General features: G+C 43.2%; 1 protein-coding gene across 3 annotated transcripts; it reads right to left on the bottom strand.

Annotated features, from left to right (window-relative positions):
* Positions 1-413: 413 nt before the first annotated feature.
* On the bottom strand, positions 414-20,241 carry rnf122 (ring finger protein 122). Of its 3 annotated transcripts, none has more exons than XM_048522712.2 (6): positions 19,519-20,241; positions 16,522-16,678; positions 4,719-4,764; positions 3,083-3,124; positions 2,792-2,871; positions 414-2,048 (listed from the first exon to the last, which is right to left on the bottom strand). In XM_048522712.2, the coding sequence occupies exons 1-6, from the start codon at positions 19,541-19,543 to the stop codon at positions 1,934-1,936; spliced, it is 465 nt and encodes a 154-aa protein (XP_048378669.1). In that variant the 5' UTR covers positions 19,544-20,241; the 3' UTR covers positions 414-1,933. The 3 variants fall into 3 exon arrangements, with proteins under 3 accessions (XP_048378669.1, XP_048378668.1, XP_048378670.1); XM_048522711.2 differs by having other exon boundaries at positions 2,792-2,874; positions 19,519-20,235; XM_048522713.2 differs by lacking the exon at positions 19,519-20,241 and adding an exon at positions 19,125-19,427 and having other exon boundaries at positions 2,792-2,874.
* Between the last annotated feature and the right edge of the window lie 1,913 nt (positions 20,242-22,154).

The following is a 22,154-nucleotide window of genomic DNA, read 5'->3' as shown; positions in this document are numbered from 1 at the left end:
ACTTTTGCTCTGCAAAAATAACTGGATTGTGAATATTTTGCTAAGTCTTCTGTTTAAGCTATAAACCGATGTGGAGAATTGATTATTCGCAGAGACCAGGATTGGTTATTCAAAAAGTTTGGTTCAGAACCATTGGGGTCAATGTTGACAGTCTTTGAAGATGTTATTTTTCCTGTGTTGCAAATACAGTTGTAGAAAGGCTGAAGCTGGATGAACACAGCAGGCTCCTGAGATGCTGCTTGGCCCTGCTGTGTTCATCCAGCTCCACACTTTATTATCTCGGATTCTCCAGCATCTGCAGTTCCCATTATCTCTGTAGAAAGGCTAATTTGCTTCAGCTGTCTGCCTTCCTGATGTAATACTATATCATGCATCCAAAAAAAGAAACACATGAGCGTAATACAGTGGAGGCATATATTTACTAAAAGTTGGTATTTTACAATAAAAGAAAATCCTTCTTAAAGGAAGGAACAGATTCAAAGCACTTAGTTAAAATCTGTACAAAAACAGTCGTGCCCAGTAAACAACAAAAAACGTGCAAGAGACAGCACAATGATCAGAGAACCCTCACACAGCCCCATGTTGCAGTGAACTGCAAAGTAATACTCTCTGTCTGTTCTCTTCTAACAGCAGGTACCATTCCTGAGCTCAGAGTACCACTTACAGCCACACCAGTATAAGAGTTCCATTCCCCGACATAGTCTTGGACTGAGACCTTTAACTCAATGACAGATTGTGCTTGAGGGTCAGTTTATTGGAAGCAGTTGAAAGAAGGGAGACATATCTTTAGTTCATTGGGTTAGGTAATGATGGTTTCTTTCTCAATCATCAGGCTCCATGTGGTACTGCAATATTGCTCTTGACTGTCCACAACAGCTAAACACACGCATCGTTGCAATGAGTGAATGGGTAGCAAAGATTTTCTCCTGGTCCAACAGAGCCCACGGATTGGGGAACCTGTGATGCTGTGATGGTACTGATGGACAATGACCGTCAGAGTAACACAGGTTTGCTGGATCCATGGAGTTTCACTCCATGAGAATGGGTCTACTTCAGGTGAATCTCCAACTTGAATGCAGTGGGGTGGATGAATGAACATCCATATAGCAGGTCGTTACAAGTACAGTGTACCCCAGTGCATGTCCACCCATATTAATTTCTGCTGGTTTCAGAATAGTTCGACACTTGGGCTTCTCATCAAAAATTTCCCATTTCCGCTGAAAACCCAAACTTAGTGAGTTTCAATTCCACACGGCCACTGCACACCAACTCATGGCAAATGCAGCAGGCTAGTTCTTCACTTTGAATCAGAGTTAGGCCTGGCACCCTTTCTAGCTCTGGACGGTATGACAGATCAGCCTGTCCACAATTACACCAATATCTTTGAGGATAACAGAATACTCATCAAAAATGGGAACCCTCTGTCATCCATGGTGGTACTGCCCAATTGCAGCAGATTAGATCTGCTGAGTCAGCAACAATCAGGAATGGGAGCGAGACGATGAAGGGTTTAGGCCCGAAACGTCAGCTTTTGTGCTCCTGAGATGCTGCTTGGCCTGCTGTGTTCATCCAGCTCCAAACTTTGTTATCATGGGAGCTAGGACCGTCTGGTTTGTATGGCTCAGCAATGCACTGGTCAACCAGGCGGGGTGCTGTGAGTATTAAAGAGCTCAGTTCTGAGTGGCAAGTCTAGAAGTTGTTCTATTCCTCAGCAGATGTGTTGAAGGGGCATTCAGAGGACAGCTTTCCCAATCATTCCCAATGCCAACATTTACTCCAACCACATCAGTGCTGTGTCACGCCTCAGCTCAGATCCTCTCACATTCTCTCTGGCTCCAGTCAACAGTCAATCACAATTTTCAAAAAAAAACCAGAAAACTCTTGATTCTTGGCTATTCCGAGATTCTTCTGTCAGTGTGAAGTTTAAAATGCATCAAACAAGTTCATCCAGGAGTGTGCCAATCGCTTGCTGTTGCTCAGGTGCTCCAGCAATAGGTTTGTTACACATCGGACAGACACAGCGAATTTCCAGCCATTTCACCAAGCACCTAGAGGATAGGAAAGAAGCAGAAACCAAATCGATCAGTGACACATGTTACAGAGGAGAACATTGTGTACAAGCAGTCTCCCATTACTCTTAGTGAAACATTGCATGGAAACAGTGCAATATTGTTGTACACAATGGTGTTACAGGTTCAAAGAAATGTACAGTGTGAAGCACTGTATTTCAGCAGTTCACTGTTAATCCAAGTAAAATACTGCATTCAAGAAAGACTTGAGTTCATTCCATGACTTCTGAATCTCCCAATGTACTTCAGAGTCAATTAACTTTTTTTGCTGTGTCGTTACTTCTCAGACATAAGGAACATTGTACAAAATACAACACTGTGTGTATATAGTACAGTGTTGCATTGAACAAAACACTGTTACAAAGTGTGGAACTGAACAAAGAAAGTTAGCAAAAACATTATGACAATGTACAGAATGAAACACTGGGTCCAGGCAGTCCAACAGTGTGGGGGTTAGCAGTGGAAACAATGCGTTGGTGTTCGCAGTAATTCACTCATCATCATAAAGATCAGCAACTGACTGAAATTTACTACATTCATCGACTTGAAGTCAGACTAACTCCTTGTGAGCTGCAGCATGTCATTGCTCTTTGTTGCCTGCACTGCGTTGCTGTTATGCCTGGTTTCCAACTCTGTGCTGTCACTGTGACTTGTTTGCTGCACAGAGCTCCAACATTTCGGTGGAGCAAAACAGAATACAGTTTGATTCAAAGGTTACTCACTTCCGGTGAAAGGCGTGTTGACAGGGTAACACTCCCAACTCCTCTTTAATCTTGAAATCCTCTAAGCAAACAGCACATGTCTGCTGTGGAATAAGCAAAAACATTGAGGTTTTCATTTCACATGTGAGAACTCCATTAAAATAGACACCTTCAACAGGATACCCCAACATCATCAATCAACTACGGCATAATTCAGGGTTTGCTTCGAGGTAAGCATTCTACTCTCAGTTTCTATTTTGATGCAGCATACTGCTGCAATTTTACAGTAAAACAGTCAAAGTCATGACTTACCCCATGTAAATTCAGCTTTTTAGCGTCACCTCTTGTTATTACCTGAAGAGACAGCAAAAGAAAGAAAACATGTTCACAGTGAGAAAGCTGTCCCGAATAGCAGTCCACAAATTCTTTGAGTCGCAGATACAAGTCTACAGCTTCTGCTGCACCCTGAACACCAAGTTCACACATCCACATATTTCAGTCATGAGCACGATCAGCCCCACATATCCCAGACCATGTCAGGCTATGGACATCTAATTTTGGGAGATGATCCCCAAATAGCACTGCAGTTTTCAGAGCTTTCCACAGGGGGGCAAGAGGGTTTCTCTTAATGCTGCAGAGAGGGACTTCCTCCTGTTGTGATTTAATTATCTAAAAGGTTAGTTTTAGTCTTTTTCTCAAAAATCAAGATCTACTTGTCTTTGAGTGGGTGCAACAAAGGTTCATTGGGTTGATTTCTGAGATGGAGGTGTTGTCTGAGGAGGACAGAGCAAGTAGAGTGGGCCCAAATTCTCTGGAGTTAAAACTGGAGAGGTGATCTTGTTGAAAACTGAAAAGGATTCTGAAAGAACTTGAAAGGGTAGAATTTTCCTCAGACTGTACATTAACATACAAGGGAACAGAGTCTTAGGATAAAACAGTCAACCCTTTTGGACTTGGAGGATGTGAAATTTGTTTGGAATTTTCTGTCCCTGAGTGTTGTGGATGCTCACTCATGGAGTATTTCAGAGCGAGACATGGATAGATCTTGGGGCACAGTGGAACCAAGCAATATGATACTGTGACCAGTCAGATAAGCGGAGTTGAGGCCAATGATGCTATTAATTCATGGTGCCATTATGAGATGCCATTTGCCTCCTCCTATTCCAAGCTCTTCTGTTGGATCAGTCTGGCAATGACCGAAGTAGAGGTCAATTAAGTGCATGACATGTGTGTCATGCTGGTAGACCATGAAGCAACTCAGGAAATATTTGCACAGACTCTCTACCCACTCTTTCTTTTTGGAATACACTATTGTCTACAGTGCTAAAGAATTTGAGGCATTCGAGAGGTGCACTTCTCATCAAATCGATGGTTGTTGGGAAAAAAATGGAAGTATAATTTTAGCCTCCTCCATCTTCCTTTTCCTTAATTTTGAAAGGTGACAACTGTGGACAGAAATCCTCCCAGTGGACTGACGGTCTGAGCAGGATCTGAGGTTCAGGCAGCACAATTTGAAGTTTGACGCTATCTTATGTTTGTTGTGATTTAGTTCCTATGGATGACAATGTTTCTTTTCACAACCAATCCTGGTGGACTGAATAGGAAGAATACCTGGAAGGTATTTCCTCTTCTGGGGTAGACATGAATCAGGGAATAGTGTGAAAAATAAGACATAGATGAAGAGAAACACCTTCTCCCAGAGAGTAGTCCAGTCTATGAAATTCTTTTCCACAGATAACAGTGAAGGCTGGGTCAATGAATTTGTAGATTTTTGATTGCCAAGTGAGTCAAGCATTAGAGGGACAGACAATGAAGTGGAATTGAGACCAGAACCCAGATAAGCCACAATCTTATCAAATGGCAGAGTGGGTTTGAAGGGCCAAATGGCCTCCTCCTTCTCCTTGGTTCTTTCTTCCTACGGTCTACGTTGCAATTTGATCCTACTTACCTCTTTGCATCCATATTTCTCATTGCGTGCTTGGTGTCGGAGTTTGCTGAAAGGAAACAGACAGATGATTAGTCACCCAGACCACAAGAAACTGAAACAGTATTTCTCCAACAAGCAGAAGAACTCATGTAACTGACTGCCCCAAAAGTTCTGCTGGAACTGGACAGTCTCTGTATGGAGGCTGGTTGTGGAGCGATCACCTCTTAACACTAGCTGCAATCTAAACTGCTGCACCTTTGAGAAATCAATAGTTACTGCTGCGTAATCATTCAGATCATGTTTTAGACATAATTTACAGCCATCGACTTGCGCACACATGGCTGAATACTATTTCTATTTGTTATGACCAAAACACACTCATGTCTTTGCTTCTACATTGTAACAAATTCTGTTACTTGATTATTTCATTTCCTACCATGTGCTGTGGCATTTTGGTGTGTACAAGCTGTGTGCGTAATTTAAAGAAGGTAATAACATGTTTTTGATTGAGGCAGGCAGCACCAGTTCTAAATGCCAGTAAAAAAAATGTGAAAACCAGAATATTGTCTTCCAGGCCTCTAAGCAACACTTGTCTATTTTGACCATAGCTTAGAAACACACAGCACTTTATAAACATGGCCACAGCACTGAACTTAATTTGCCTGCGGGACAGACGCTTCCTGCAGAGGACAGGGATCCTTGACTCGCTGATTTTGATATTGAAGAATTCCTGATGCAGGTAGAGGACAGGTAGTGGGTACTGTTTAAAGTGGATAGATCGCGGGCCTCAACAGAGCAGATCAGATGGTCAGCGAGACCAGGACCAAGTAGATGATCCTGTACATTGTCATGCTCTCAAGTGATGGTACCAATGGACAAGTCAGATGTCAGAAGGAAATCTGACTTGATAGATAAATTTGAAGAAAACAATTTAGTTAACATGTTGGACACTCATTGAAACACAGTGATATGAGGCTCAAGAGTTTACTTCACAGAAGCTTGTTGCAAAAAGGGAAGAAAGAGAAAAAACAAAACCAAGCTATCTAAATATAGAAACCTGTTTGAAAGATCCTAAAAAACATAGCAAAATAAAAACCTGTCCGCTTTCCTGATGCAATGTCTTACAGAGACACAATCCCTGAGAAATTGCCCCCTCCATCAAAACTTTAAGTTTGACTCATTCCTTCCGATAAACTGTGAAACTGTCTTACACAAATGCTTACAAAACTGAGAATGTAGACTTGCTGAAACTTTTGTAATCTGTAGATTTTAAACCAAATAGTTCTGGTTTTGCAGTCTCACAAACTAAACTTTTCTCCTGCGCTAATTGCACTGTCTGTGAACCCCATGTACTGCCTTTCTCAGAGTGAAAACTAAATTTACTTCTGACCCATCAGATGTCCTCCAAACTAGGGTTTTTGAAACTATAACAATCCTTGATGATATTCAACCAAAAGTAGGCTGATGGCCTTCAATGTACAGTTCACATGTCCTGTCATAAATCAACACAGTAAAAAATCTTTTCATCAGCGCTGTAGGGGCTCCCTGCTCTCTGAAACATATTGGATCAGGACAGCGTTGTGGAAGGACTCTCTGATGGAGTGTTTTTTAAGAAAAAACTCTTCATTAAAAGTAACCAACCTGTGTACCACTATTTTAAACTCTAAACTCAAAAAATTGTATTGACATAGAGTCATACAGCATGGAAACAGACCCTTCGGTCCAACCAGTCCATGCTGAACATAATCCCAAACTAAACCAGTCCCACTTGCCTGCTCCTGGCCCATATTTCTCTAAATCTTTCCTGTTCATGTACTTATCCAAATGTCTTTTAAATGTTCTCATTGTGCCTGCATCCACCCCTTCCTCTGAAAGTCCATCCCAAGTGCTAACTCTGTGTGAAAAATGTGTCCCTCACATCTTTTTTGAATCTCTTATACCTGTCAGGATTTCATAAACCTGTATAGCGTTAACTGTCAACCTGCCACTCTCCAGTGAAAAAAAGTCCCAGTCCATCCAACCTTTCTTCATAACTCAACCCCATATCTGGCAACATCCTGGGAAATCTCTTCTGAACCCTCTGTGGCTGAATAGTATCATTCCAGGGTGACCAGAACTGGACATACTATTCCAGAAGAAGCCTCATAAATGTCCTGTACAACCTCAACATGACTCCCCAACTCCTTTACTCAAAGAACTGAATAAATGAAGGCAAGTGTGCCTAGCGCCTTTTCAACCACCCTGTCTATATACTTCAATGAATGACGTACCTGAGTCCCTCAGTGATTTAGTTCTACAACACTACCCAAGGTCATGAATATACCACATTTGTTGTACCAAAATGCAATACTTCACATTTATCCAATCTGAACTCCATCTGCCATTGTTCAGCCCACTGACTTATGTCTTTCAATGACAACATTACCTGTCCCTCAGAGCAGCAAAAAAAAATGTTGCTGACTTTATCAGGGCAATGGAACCAAGCAAATCAGGCAAATACTATACTCAGTGCTTCACTATCAATAGCTGGAAGATAGCATATGTTGTCTTTCATAATCTTCCAGGCACCTACCCTATCGAAAGCCTCAAAAGGAATATGATTGCATGTTGTATTCAACGCATCCCATTATTAAGGTCTGCCCAATATTTCACCACACCTCACAATACCCAAGAGTCCTTACTGTGAATGGCATTTTCTTTGAACAAAAATACAAAGTGTTAGGAGGGAGGGTAACATCGAAAGCAACTCAAAAATTTCCTGGGCCATCAACTTAGAAAAATGTCTCATGTTGTTGATAGAGGAGCAATCAGGAAATAAATAAACCTCCAGTTAAAGGAGATATAGGATAGGATTATCAAAAGCTGAGGAGAAGGAAATGAAGAGGTTGGGAGGAAATTCCAAACTGAAGCTTTGGGCTGGCTGAAGATTTCATTACAGATGGGGGGATGATCAACAAGAAGACAAAATCAGGAAAGGTGGGAGATTGGAGATGGGAAATAGTTTAATTGATGGTCTGGAAGATCAAGAATAGCAAATCTGTCTCAGGATTTGACCAAGAAGATGTTGTTGTCAGGGAGGCAGTGTCAGATAGTGGATATGTAGGTATTAACTAAGTAAGAGATGGTGGACGGAAATGTTTCCAGATGAGTAATCCAGAGGCCCAGGTAAATGCTTTGGAAACAGAGCATTAAATCTGACCATGGTAGTTGGTTTGAACTTTTCCTCAGTTCAGCAACAATGTAACGAGTATCAATTGTAATATAAACTAGACTGGTTTATTGGTGTTCATCAGCAAAGGAAATCCAGCATCTTTACCTGGTCTGGCCTGCATGTGACTCCAGACCATGAAAGGCTATCGGTTGACTTATTAACTCTTTGTGGCTTTCTGAAATGGCCTACCAAACCACTCAGTTTGCAGGTAATCTGGGAGGAGTAACAATTGCTAGACGAATTAGTGAAATTCACCTTTCGTGAAAGGCGAAAGGGGAAAAAGGGCTGAATGTGGGGCAAGATATGGATGGCATAGTTCTGGATGAGCTGAAGTTTACACAGGGCGGAGAATAGGCACTTGGCCAGCTGCACATTGGAATATTTGAGGTGTTGCAAGTACGGAGGAGGGTTTAAGCAGCCAAACTCAGATGACAATGGTAGGGAAATGGAAGTTGGCGGTTTTTTGAGGTGCAGCATATAAAGAGTTGGAACTGGGTCACCTAACTTGAAAGCTCTTCATCACTGTAAGGACCAACTTGATAGGCCGAATGGCCTTACTTCCATTCCTATGTCTAATGGTCTTATGAAACTTTACAGTTTCTGGGCAGAAAAATCAATGGACATATTGAAGGGAGGCTCAGCATTCATGAGAACATTCTACGTTTTACCTTTGCACTCACAACAAGCAATTTCATGAAAAGAACACCAAATCAATGGAGATTTCTATATGTAGCTAGGTGCTGTTGACTCTCCTGGTCTCCCCAAAGCATCATGAAATTTGTTGCAGTACTGAGTTTCACAGATATTCAGTGGTTATTTTTGCAATTTATTCTCAGTCACTGTTGTTGCTGTCTTGGCATCTGTACTGACTAAACCTGGCAAAACAAAAGTCAACATCAATCAGGGAAAACTGGCTATTCGCTGAAGTCATACCAAGACCAAATGAAGATTGTTATGATTGCTCTAAATGGATCATTTTAGTTCCAAAATCACTGCAAGAAGTCCCCAAGATAGTGATCTAGGCCTATCTATTTCCAGCTGCTTGAATGACCTTCCCTCCAACATAAGCTGAGGAGTGGAAATCTTCATTGACGATCACAAAATGTTCAGCGTCATTGAAGTTCATATTGAAGCATTTTGTGTAGCATGCAGCAACATCTGGACAACGTTGAGGCTTGGTCTGGTCAGTGGCAAGCAATATTACAATGGAATGATCATCTTTAACAAGAAAGAATCTAAACATCTCCTTTTGACATCAACACCATTACCAGTGCTGAATTTCCTATTACCAAAAATCTCAGTGGTATCATTGATCATAGATTGAACTGGACCATTGATTAATTGATTGCTGACCCAAAAAAAGCATGCAACACACTGGGAATTGTGAGGCAACTAATGCAAACCTTATTCCGAAAGCCTGTTCACAAGGCACAAGTTTGGATGGTGATGGAATACTCTCCATTTGATTGGATGGGAAGAGTTCCACCAATGCTGAGGAGGTTTGACAGCACACAAGATAAAGCAGCTAGCATGATCAGCACCCTATTCAACAACTTAAACATCCATCCTTTCTACCAATGGACAGTGATTGCAGTGTGCGCTATCAACAACGTAATGTTAATGCTGGATTTGAGGTCTCAGACCTCAAACATTTTGTTCATCAACACAGAACTCACATTCTGCACAGAAGCCATGGTCCTCATCCTCCTGCATGCATCAGAAACATGGATCGTGTACAGGAGACACCCCAAGTCCCTGCAAAGTTATCACCAATGCTGAGTTGCAAAATTCTGGAAATCCACTGTCAGAATAGGCCAGTGTGAGTTTCTGCTCCAAGACAAGTATCCAGGCAGTGGTTATACATGGCCAGCTGCTATGGGTGAGGACACATTACCCACAGGCTCCTTAAACAAGTGCTCTATTCTGAGCTCTGCAATGGCACCATTAGAGGAGGTCCAATGAGGAGGTTAGAGACAAAGCGACAAGTCCACCCTGAAAGCTTCACTGTGATACGTGGGACTCACTTGCCCAAGAACACACAAACTGGAAATGGAGCTATCTGCTAAAACACAAACCACTTCCAACTTCACAGACTGGAGCACATGGAGGACAAGCAGGAGTAGAGGAAAAATGTACAGAATCAACAGCATCCCACTTACCCAGCTCACAGAACACTGCCTACTCCACTGTGGCACAGTATGAAGTTCTAGTTTGGGACCATTTAACCACCACAGAATCCACCCTGCCCTCAGAGCACAAGCAAGTCACCCTTAACCTGAGGGATGGCCAATGAAGAAGATATGCAAGCTGCAATGTAGCAATTTCTCAAGGCAACTCTCAAGCAATTTCTACACTTTGCACTGCCTGGAGAAAGCAGCCAACATAATCCAAGACCACTCCTACCTCAGTTATTCTCTCTTCCACATTCTTACATTGGGCAGAAGATACAAAAAATTCAAAACACTCACCAACAGATTTAAGAACAGCTTCATCCCCACTGTCATCTGATTTCTGAAAGGGCCTCTCAAACGTTAGAGTTGAGCTTTCTCTACAGCTTTAACACTATATTCTGCATTATGTTTTTTTAGCCTAATGTACTTGTGTTAGGTATGATTTATCTGGTTGGCACACAAAACAATACTTTTCACAGTGTCTCAGTACATGTGACAATAATAAATGAAATTAAAGGCTTATTTGGCGACACCTTCTGAGTCTCTTGACTTGTACCACCAACAGAAACAAGGGCAGCAGATGTGTGGGAACACCACCATCTACAAGATCCCGTCTAAGTTACACATCATACTGACTTGGAAATATAGTCTTCATTCCCTCCTTGTTGCAGGGTCAAAATACTGGAATTCCCTCTCCAAAAGAACTGTAGGTTCAACAGACTGGTTCATCGTTTGCATTAGGAATGGACAATAAAAGTTGACTACGTTGGTGACACTAGGATCCCAAGTACATTTTTGAGAAGAAACACAAAAAGCGCAACCTCCAGAGAAGCGTGTGGCAAAGAAGGAGGCCACTGTGCTTTCATTGGCTCTTTAAAGGAGCTTTTGATGCGCTCCACCCTTCTGTTCTTCCTGTCATCTCCTGTAAATGTGGTCCCATCAAATTCTATTGTCTCTAACATTCTGGAGAAGCACAAAGGCTGCTTTTGCTGAACTGGGCAATGAGTGGTCTCTGTCCTTCTGCAAATCTCAGTGTGATCCTTTGACGTGGTCAATCAGACTTCAGAACTGTTGTTATGGTGGCCCATTAAACTACTGCAGGCCTTTACGTTATGCTGCAGGAAACAAATTTCCATTGTCAGTCAGAAAGAGTTCCCACTGTGTGGACATCTGAATCAGGAAAGTTAAGATGGTTCAAGTCACTTTAATTCTGAGGGCATGAACAGCAATCCAGCTGTCAAGATGTTTAACTCAGTATAAAATGCATTTCAGTACCACAAATGAGGGTCAGCTTCTCCAATTAATGGTCGGGTTTGGGGTAGGGTTGTAGAACAGAGGGACCTAGGGGTGCAGGTACATGATTCTTTGAAATTTGTGCCACATATAGACAGGACGGTTAAGAAGATGATTGACACGCTTGCCTTCATTGCTCAGTCCTTTGAGTACAGGAGTTGGGACATAATGTTGAGGTTGTACAGGACCTTGATGAGGCCCCTCCTGGAATACTGTGTCCAGTTCTGGTCGCCCAGTTATCAGAAGGATATTATTAAGCTGGAGAAGGCTCAGAAGAGATTTGCCAGGATGTTGCTGGGTATGGAGGATTTGAGTTATAAGAAAGGCTGGACAGGCTGGCAGAATTTTTCACTGAAACCTAGGAAGTTGACAGGCGACCTGATAGAAGTTCACAAAATAAACAGAGGTATAGATAGAGTTAATGATAGCTGTCTTTTCCCTCAGGTGGGGGATTTCAAGACATTTCTAAGGTGAGACAAGGGAGATTTTAAAAAAAGATACGAAGAGCAAATTTTTTTTAACACATAAGGTGTTTCGCCTTTGAAATGAACTTCCTGCGGAAGTGGTGGACGTGGGTACAATTACAACATTTAAAAGATATTTGGATAAGTACATGAACAGGAAAGATTTGGAGGAATATGGACTCGGAGCAGGCAGGTCGACCAGTTTAGTTTGGGCCTATGTTCGCCTTGCACTGGTTGGACCGAAGGGGCTGTTTCCATGCTGTATGACTCTATGACTGAAACGGAGAGATCTTGTCCTGCTCAGAGCTTTCAGATGTGCATCGCACACTGTATGAAGTGTAAAATCAGCTTTCAAATGCTGTGGCAGTGTGAAAAGGGTTAAGTGTAAGGTTAAGTGTGAGGTAAACCCGTTCGTACAGCAGCAAGCTGTACCTTCTGCCAAGAGAGCTCAAAATAGCCCAGAAAATTTGATAGCTGCCGGCTGCCTTTCACCCAATTGTTTGCTTCAGGAAGTTGACTATAATTTGCAGGATGTGTTCCAAGTTTCTGGCACCTTGACAGGCCTGTACATCAAGTTCCCAGGCTAGACACAGGAAAAACAATAATCCACAAAGAAAAGAAGTGGATTCAGGGGCAAGTGTTTACTCGCAAAGGTCAGGAAGTGGCACTAACACTACCAGGATTAGAAGCACAGTATGGAATGGCTTTCTTTTGGCACTATACCCAGTAAAAATCTATAAAGCGCATTTGGTTATAGTCTGATGCCTTAGAAAAATTATTGTGCTTTTCCAGTGACTAACCTGAGCCCATTCCAAGATAATAAAATGTGAGAGATAATGGGAACTGCAGATGCTGGAGATTCCAAGATAATAAAATGTGAGGCTGGATGAACAAGCAGGCCAAGCAGCATCTCAGGAGCACAAAAGCTGACGTTTCGGGCCCAGACCGGCTCTCTGATGAAGGGTCTAGGCCTGAAACGTCAGCTTTTGTGCTCCTGAGATGCTGCTTGGCCTGCTGTGTTCATCCAGCCTCACGTTTTATTATCTTGGAATTCTCCAGCATCTGCAGTTCCCATTATCTCTGAGCCCATTCCAATTTGTTTATTTTAGGACTCAGGTCATACTGATTTGATGTTTATATGATTCATGTGCAGAAGGCAAAGAATTAAAACGTATTAATTGCTGTAGCCTCCTACAGCCCAAGCAGTCTCTGTGCTCTTCCAATTCTGGTTCTTGTACAGCTACAATTTTAAATCAACCTATCATTGGCAGCCGTACTTATAGCTACCTTTGCTCTTGGCTCTATAATTCATTCCTAAACCTCTCTATCTCGTGACTTATTTCTCCTCCTTTCAGCTCCTTTTTGAAACTTCCCTCATCGATAGAGCTTTTGGTCAATTTTGTTTAACACTCTTGTGAAGTGTCTAGGAACGTTTTTGCACAGTAAAAAAAAATCACAACATAAATACAGAGATAGTAATAACACAGCATGGAGATGGAGGAGCACAGCAGGCCAGGCAGCATCAGAGGAGCAGAAAAGTTGACATTTTGGGTTGGGACCCTTCTTCAGAAATACAATTTGATATTGAGTGTGCACTGAATTATGGAATTTTACTGAACAAAGGTTTATTCAGTTCATGGTATCTGACTCTCTAAAACAGCTTTGCCCTCTGTCCCAAGCTCTGCACTGTCTCCCATTTCCCTGCTCTCTCCTGATATTATTATTCCAAACCAACTATTCTCTTTTTTTTTGAAGCTATTATGGGTTGTGCTTTCATCACATTTTTGGTAAATCCCATGCCATCACAAACCTCTGCATGAACGATGAACTTATCAACTTTCTCTTTCTTCCTTTTTGGCCAGAGTCAAACTTGCATTGTCTGGCTGCATCTTACTACCAGTTAAATTCTTCATAATTCTGAATAACTCTATCAGATTAAGATTACAGGATTTATAATAATTGCCCGTAATTAAACTGTGAAGTCCATCATGTCACATCTCAGGAAAAGAAAGTGGAACCCATTCCACATGTTGGGCAGCTTTCCCGAAAACAGTGAGACCATGTTATGATACTGTAAAACAGCGTGTGAAATATTCTCTTCATTGATTTTTTTTCTCCGAGGACATTTCCATTACCTGCCTACACCATGAAAATTGACTGGTGATAGAAAAATATTTCATGATTTTAGCCAAACAAATACTTTTCAAAATGTCCTCTCTATTATAATACAGTAGATATAGCAACAAATTTGCAGACAGCCTACTCCCAAAAATAACAATGAGATAATTGACAGGATAAGCAGGCTTGATAACATTTGTTTCGGGTTACGCATTGGTCAGGAGGCAGGGCTGAACTCTTCTTTGCTGGGGGAACGGGGGCTATGAGTTCAACATCTCACTCATAATCGGCACCTCTGACTGTGTAGCAGTCTCTCAGTGCTGCTCTAAAGTATCAATGGAAATTTTGCACTCCAGTTTCTGAGCACTTTTGAAGTCAAAAGCTTCTTACAGCTACTTCTAAATCATTGTTGATACCTTATAAATTATTCGTAGCAAGCATTATCTCCAGACATCTTGAAGTACAGTATCTCTGAGCCAAAAGTTCAGAGTTGGAGTCCCACATCAGGACTTGACCTTGGAAGGTGCATTCATAATATGGCTGAGCAGGTTAATTGTCATCCTGTAACACTTTTCAAGATGCCCAATGGCAAGTGATCAGAGTGGGAATGTCTCCTGGACAGCCGTCCTGTGAAAGGCAGTGGCAAACCATTGCAGTATTTGACATTTAAGTGTGGACCATTCTAGTCAAATGGTCCCACCTCAGAAATAAATATGGACAAAAAGACAAATGGTATTAGTTTTTTAAACTGAAAGAACCGTGTACGCTGGAAATCAGAAACAATAACAACTAAAGCAGCTCTTCACTTGCACTTCACACCGTGTGGTCTCCTCAAATTTGGGGAAATCAAGAAGAGACTGGATGACTGCTTTGCAGAACACCTATGTTCTGTCTGCAAAAAAAAATGCCCTCAGCTTTCAGTTGCCTGCTGCTTCAATTGAGCCTTTCCTGTAAAAAAGCATCTAATAAAATCGGAAACTGGGGTCCACGACAATTTGATAAAAGGTGCACAATATAAATTATGTGGCTTGCTAGCTTTTCTAGGTTAAGTTGTGGATACCAAAAACAAAGAAGTAACACAAACAAAAACAGAAAACGGTGAAAAAGCTTCAATGCACCATTCTGTTCCCTGGCCAACATCTCTGTCTCAGGCTTGCTGCAGTGTTCCAGTGAAGGTCAGCACAAGCTGGAAGAACAACACTTCATTTTCTGCTTGGGAACTTTACAGCCTTCTGGACTCAATACCAAGTTCAACAATTTTAGGGCTTGAGGTACCTTCTCCCATGTCCTCATCCCAATCCCCACACACCAGCCCTTGTTATCACAAAGTCTGCTATTACATGCAACCCATTGTTAGCCGCCAATAGTCCCCATTCATTCTCTAATGCTGATTATTATCCACTCTTTGTCTGTCCAACTGCTCTTCTGTTGCCTTGGGCTCTATCTGCACCAATTGTTTACTCCTTACCCCTCTCCCGCCAACCTATTTTCCACATAAAAAACAACTTTTTCCTCACTACCGCCAGTTCTGTGGAAGGGTCACTGTACCCAAAACTCTCAAACTGATTTCTATGCACAGATGCTGCCAGACCTCCCGAGCTTTTCCACCGTTTTCTGCTTTTGTTTGTGTTACTTCTTTGTTTTTGGTATCCACAACTTAACCTAGAAAAGCTAGCAAGCCACATAATTTATATTGTGCACCTTTTATCAAATTGTTGTGGACCCCAGTTTCCGATTTTATTAGATGCTTTATTACAGGAAAGACTCAATTTAAGTTGAGTGTTATTGTTGTCGTCCACCAATCAAGTAATGGAAAGACACTTGCCAATCTGTTGACATCTACCTATGGGAGTCCCAGTTCTATTCTAGTGCGCTGTGAGCACCGAGAACATGTGTTTACAGATCAGTGAGCACATGCAAAAGTGAAACATGAAATGGTGGAGAAGTGATGTCTTCCTTTTCATGAATTCTTCCACTGTGCTTTCATTTCTGCACCACAGAGAGTTAACAGCAGCTGTCTGAACTGCCTTTTCTTATAAACACAATGGTCATTTCCTGGCCATCTATTTGCTGAATATTTCTGCTTTGCCTGCCCTCAGAATATAAATACACTTTGCCTCGAGGGAGCTGCATTGTTCTCTATCCTCATGGGGTTAGAACACAACTTTCAGAAGAAGGGCATTGAATCCCCACCAGGAAAGATAATGACCGGCAGCACCACACACGCTTACACAGAGAGAGCGCAGGAAAGAGCTGCAGGGGAAGCAATACATATCACAGTTTGGCTGCCGTTCAAGAAGCAAGCACCGGCCTCTCACCTCTGGGATCCAAGGACAAAACCAGTTAAAACTGTTCCTAATTCAGCAATCTCCGGATGGCTAATGCAGGCACTAGAAAATTATCACTGGTGCAGTCAGGATATTGTCCTGGCTACAAATATATTGGGGTAATGATTCTTCAAAGCAGCTTGACGCTGAACCTACTGTTCCCCAGCACCAACATAACACACCTTAACAAGTGCAGAAGTAACTGTTACAGAAAAACCACAACAAGTGGATGGGAGTTACCTGATAAAATAACAGCAGAATATCAGACTCAGCACGAAGACAAAAATTCCAGTACCAAATATCACCATGTAGATGTTCAATGGAAGATCCTGAAAGGTAATTGGTGGCATTGTGCACGATTTATTCGAGTAAATCACTCCCAAGCCACAGAAACATCCTGAAAAGTGACAGAAGCAGAGGTGAGACATCACTGTTAACATTAACCCTTTGCATCAAAGCTTTTACTTCCCGACTTAGCTGTTTGATAATCTTAGCAGGGCTGTATGCCTATTTCCCCCCAACCCCTCCATGCAAAATCTCTTCCTCTTCTCTTCAAGTGACTGTCGCTTACTGCCTATTTCGTGGATTTTGGAGGAAGGTCAACAGGAAGAAACCCAACCATGTCCATATACATTCAGTTTCCAGAAACAGAAGATATTTCCATTTTTCAGGAAAGTCCACAGAAGGCAGTTCTGTCCTGACTCCACTGCAGAGGTGACTAGACAACTGAACAATCCAAAAATCTCAATAAAATCTCATTTAGGGCCAAGAGCTATGGTGCAGGACATTATTCACCACGAAAAGAGTAGGGGATGATGTAAATGAAAAAGTGATGATACAGCATTTTGGTTTTTCAACTCCGCAGACAGGGCAAGGGAGGAAGCTGGTAACTATTCTAGATAAGTGAAACATTCTGTTCATAGAATGATAGAATCCTTCCAGGCCATTCAGCCCAACAAGTCCACACTGCCCCTCTGAAGAGCATTCCACCCAGATCCATTCCCCCACCCCTGCATTTCCCACGTCTAACCCACCTGACCTAAACATCCCCAGACACAATGGACAATTCAGCATGGCCAATCCATCTACCCTGCAGACCTTTGGACTGTGGGAGGAAACCGGAGCACCCAGAGGAAGCCCACGCAGACACAGGGGAGAATATGCAAACTCCACACAGACAGTCGCCCGAGGGTGGGATCAAACCCGGGTCCCTGGTACTGTGAGGCTGCAGTGCTAACCACTGAGCCACCGTGCTGCTTTTTGTTTCTGAGATGGTTACAGTTCCACTCTAGGAGTCAGAGACAGTCCATCACCAAAGCAATTCGGGGTAAATGATAAAAGCTGCCCATGCCAGAAATGCCCACGTCCTGCAAAAGAAGGGAAAAAAAGCTTCTAATTATTTGGAGATAACACAGTACGGAGCTGGAGGAGCACAGCAGGCCACGCACCATCAGAAAAGCAGGGACAATGACGTTTCGAGTTGGACCCTTCTTCAGAAATGGGTTGTAAAAACAGAAATCCTTGTAATTATTTGGAGATGCGCACGAAAATAACGGAAAACATCAACAGGCCTGCGGAGTCCGCAAGTCGATGGAAAATGTTATTCAATATCGGAAATTGGGAGGGAGTTCACTTTGGAGCGAGGAATAAGGAAGCCATTTGTTACTTGAAAGACAAGAAACGAAACAGGGATACAGGAAGAACGATATGTCAATCAGGAAAAAAAGCATCACGTTAGTAAAACCACAAGCAGTTGATACAAAGGACAAATGTTCATTTCTTGAAGATACATGAAACAAATAAGCAGCAGAAGGAATGTTAACTTTTCCTTCAGCCTTTGTTGGATTGCAAGTAATGTGCTGAGCCCAGTTCTGGTCTTCACGGTACACAAGCAACATAGAATCATTAAACAAAGTGAGGAAAGGCTGACAGGCCCACATGAATTGAGAGGGTGAAACTATCAGGAAGCATTGACGGTCACCGCACCCGAAACGTTAACTCTGATTTCTCTGCACACGTGCTACCAGAACTGCTGAACTTCTCCAGCAACTTCTGGTTTTGTTTCTGAGCATTGAACACTCTTAGGTTCCCTGTTCAAGGCTAGAGTTCTTCAAAATCACATTTTTTGACGTGACAAAGTGTTTCAATTTTGGGTGACGTCGGACATAAATATGGGACAGCCTTTCATGAACAATGAAGCTTATCGGAGGAATATCCCTGAGTTACTGGCTCAGAGCGGTGAGAATGTGGAATCCAGTGACACACAGAATGCTTCAAGTTTGTAAGAGGAGGCTGAATGGGTACACAAGGGAGAAGGAAATTGAGGAATTTGGGAACAGGACCGGAAGGAGGACAACATTACAAGAGGCCTATGTGGAGTATAAACACTGGCAGACATCAGATTGCTCGAGAACCTATTTCTGCGCTGGGATTCGATGTGTTTCACTGTCCAATTCTCTGAACGATCCTCAGTTGCTACCCCGACCCCCAGCCTCATTCGTACTTCATACCTGGGATGCAATGATGAATGGATGACAAAAATGTACAGCATTTCATTCGTTTTTAAGATAGATCAGCAAACATTACATTCAGTCTTTTTTCAATACACAAATACAATTATTCGCAAAATCTTTCTCCGCACAGGGCCCCCTAAAGCAGCATTTGTTCAGCTGGGTATTTTTAGAAACATTATCCTTTCCCAGCTTGCGTTCCCTATTCTGCAGCCCCTGAACCCAGTGCTCTGCAGCCCAGTGAGTCGGAACCCCTTTCTCCATCCCGTCCCGCCCCACCACTCTGCATTCCTCAGCCAGGAAAGAAAAAAAAACGCCAGTCCCACATCTTACATTGTTCCTGCCCCGAATCACGGCACTTTCTGTCCCCCCGAACCCCGCGAATTTTTCACGTCAGACATTTGCAACCACAGTTATCGACCTGTTCCTGAAGCCAGGGACCCCGCAGTGCGGACCGTCAGTCGGGACCCGGCTGTACCATTCGAGCTGGAGCAGCCTTGCCCCGGGCCAGGCGGCGGCTGTGCGCCGTGAGGCAGCACACAGAAGCCGGCAGCCCACAGCCTGATGATGGCTGACCGTCCTTCTCACTGTTGTCGGCAGCTCTCTGTCCGGATCATCCATTCCACCAGGCGAGCCCACCTCCCACGGTGCTCCGTCAGCCCGCAGATCCACAAACCCTGGAATATCAGTCAGAAAATCAAACAGAAAGACATGTCAACATCCTTACCGTTACACCCCTGGAAAGGGTGCATCAATAGTCCCGGATCCCGATCGCTGCCGCAGGAATGGGGTGGAGGGAGCCGGGGGGAAAGGCTCAATCTCTGGGGTTCCCTCCCTTTCGACAGCAAAGTCCGCGCCTTGCACAGTGCAAACCCCCGGGACTCCCTCTGCCAGAAACACAGCGGCAAGGCCCCGCTGCCCGGATCAGACTGCTCCCGCACGCTTCTTCCTCGCCTCGACCCGAAGCGCCGCTTGAAACAAACGTTCCGAGAAGCCAACAGCCTTCCTCCTCCCTTCCCTCTCAAGGCCAAGTGCGTGGAGAGCCGCAGAGGAGACGGGCTTGTGCTCGCCGCACGCCTCCGGCTGACAGTCGCCTGAGAGGGGGCGGGGATCAAACACAGCGAGCACACCTCTGGTTCGCTTGCACCCTCACCTCAAAGCTCCTGTTGGCGGTGTGCGTGTGCCAATATCCCTGTTGACACGTTCCGTGCTTCCACCGACAAGGAGGACGTTACAGCCTGACTCAGCCGGGTCTGTTTGGCGTTGGCCGTGCCCCACAACTCTGCCATCTCCCCAGTCCCGGTCACAGCTTCTCAGGATTTAAGGTCACAGGAAAGGCAATCGCGATGCACATTGTTCCCAGGACCGCAAGTCCAGTGAAGTTTGGTACCATTCCCAGTCTTGAAGCCACAGAGGCTCTAACCGAAATGATAGGACCGTGAAGGGGAGGGTGGAAACGGGAGAAGGAGAGATGGTTATGTCTGACTCACATATGAGGAGTAATTTTCTGCATGCGCTCTGGAGACATAAGATAGCAACCTGTAGGTTTCCTTTGGGTTTCTATACCCCCAATGGTACAAAATCGGGAGTCAAAAATGTGTGACTACACTTCAAGACAGGGAGATTTTTTTTAAATCAGAAAAAGAATCAAAGATTGCAGGGAAAAAGCAGGAAAGTGGAATTGAGGATAATCAGATCAACCATGATCTTGATGCATGGTCTGTTTCTGCTGTTCCCTATTTTGCTAAATGGATGCATTGAGCAAGCAGGAAGCTCAAAGTCAGGGATGCACACTCAGGCAACTGTCCGATTACCTAAAACAGCATTCAAGAGCAAATGGCAGGACTGCACGTGAAATTGTTTTCTCATCAACAAAACTCTTCTAACTTGCAGGTGGGAACAGAATTACAGGGAATGGTTTAGAAAGTTCTGATGGACGGGACTGGACCGCCTGAATATCTCCAACATTTTCTGAGTGACACTTCCCTTTGAGTGCCCGCCTTGAAATTCTGCTCTAGTTTTTCATTTGTTTATTTGACCTTTTTTGCAGTCATCTGTTTATTTCTTTGCTCAGTCAGGGAGACCTGATGAAACATGAACTCTTTTTCACTCCCGAGAGACTGCCACATTTTCTATTTTGACAAGACCATAAGATGGAGCAGCAGAAATAGACCATGCATCAAGATCATGGTTGATCTGATTATCCTCAATTCCACTTTCCTGCTTTTTCCCTGCAATCTTTGATTCTCTTTCTGATTAAAAATCTATCTATCTTGAATTTTCTCAACCACTCAGCCTCTGCAGCCCTCTGTGCTAATAACTTTCACAGATTCACTACCCTCTGAGAGAAGAAATTCCCAATAAACTCTGTCCTGACTTGGTGGCCCCTTACTCCAAGATTGTGCTCTCTGGTCCTAGACTTTCCCCTTGGGGGAAAACACATCTCTGCAGTTATGTGATCCAACCCCCGAAGAATCTTACATGTTTTGACAGGTCACCTATCATTCTTCTCAACTTGAATGAATGAGTGCAACCTACCAAACGTCTCTTCCAATGACAGTCCCTCCATTTCTGGGAGAACCCTGGTGAATCTTCTCTGGACTGTATCTTATTTCCAGCAAAATCTTTCCTGAGATCAAAAGACCATTCCAGCATTCCAAGCATTCCAGCTGTGGTCTAACCAGTGCCTCACACAGTTTCAGCCAGACTTGCCTATTTCTATGTTAAATTCCCTTTGGAAAATACAGGCCAACATTCTATTTGTCTTCCCTATTGGCTGCTCAATTTGGATGTTATCTTTTGTGACTCATGCACAAAAAACCCCAAATCCCTCCATGCTGCAACCTTTCTAAATTGAAATAATTTTCAGTTCTCTGCTCTTCCTACTGAAGTGCATAAAATGCCATTTTTTCCACATTAAGACCATCTGCTCTGTTTTGGCCCAATCCCAATTTGGACTGTATCCCTCTGTGGAGTCTGTGTCATCTTCACCACCTGTCTTACCACTTTTTTTTGTGATCTGTCACCCGTGGTAACAGTACATTCACTTCCCTCCTCCAAGCTGTTTAAATATTTTGGAAGTAATTGTTGCCCCAGTGCTGATCTCTGTGACATACCACTAATTTTTCCATGATGCAAGAATGAAAATGTCCTCCTTGCTCATTTATCCATGCTAATATGCTATCCAAATCATCATGGATTCTTGTTTTTATTGATTAGCCTCACATGCAGTACCTTATTTGAGTTAATGGTTGCTCTTTTCGTACCACAAGTGAAGTAGTTTTACTTTCTGTCACAGTCACGTCATATCCTGTGCCTTGACAGTATATTGCAGATTGTGGTTATATCCTGTCCAGTCACACT

The sequence above is a fragment of the Stegostoma tigrinum genome, chromosome 40 (assembly GCF_030684315.1).
Source record: "Stegostoma tigrinum isolate sSteTig4 chromosome 40, sSteTig4.hap1, whole genome shotgun sequence".
Classification (NCBI taxonomy): domain Eukaryota; kingdom Metazoa; phylum Chordata; class Chondrichthyes; order Orectolobiformes; family Stegostomatidae; genus Stegostoma; species Stegostoma tigrinum.
This window is presented reverse-complemented; position numbering and strand designations above follow the sequence as displayed.

Coding starts and splice junctions, on each gene's coding strand:
- rnf122 (XM_048522711.2), bottom strand. CDS start 19,543: ATGCACCCTTTCCAGGGGTGTAACG. Junction 4,765..16,521: donor TTCTGCTGTTATTTTATCAG/GTAACTCCCATC, acceptor GTTTCCTTTCAG/CAAACTCCGACACCAAGCAC. Junction 2,049..2,791: donor CAACACGCCTTTCACCGGAA/GTGAGTAACCTT, acceptor CCTATCCTCTAG/GTGCTTGGTGAAATGGCTGG.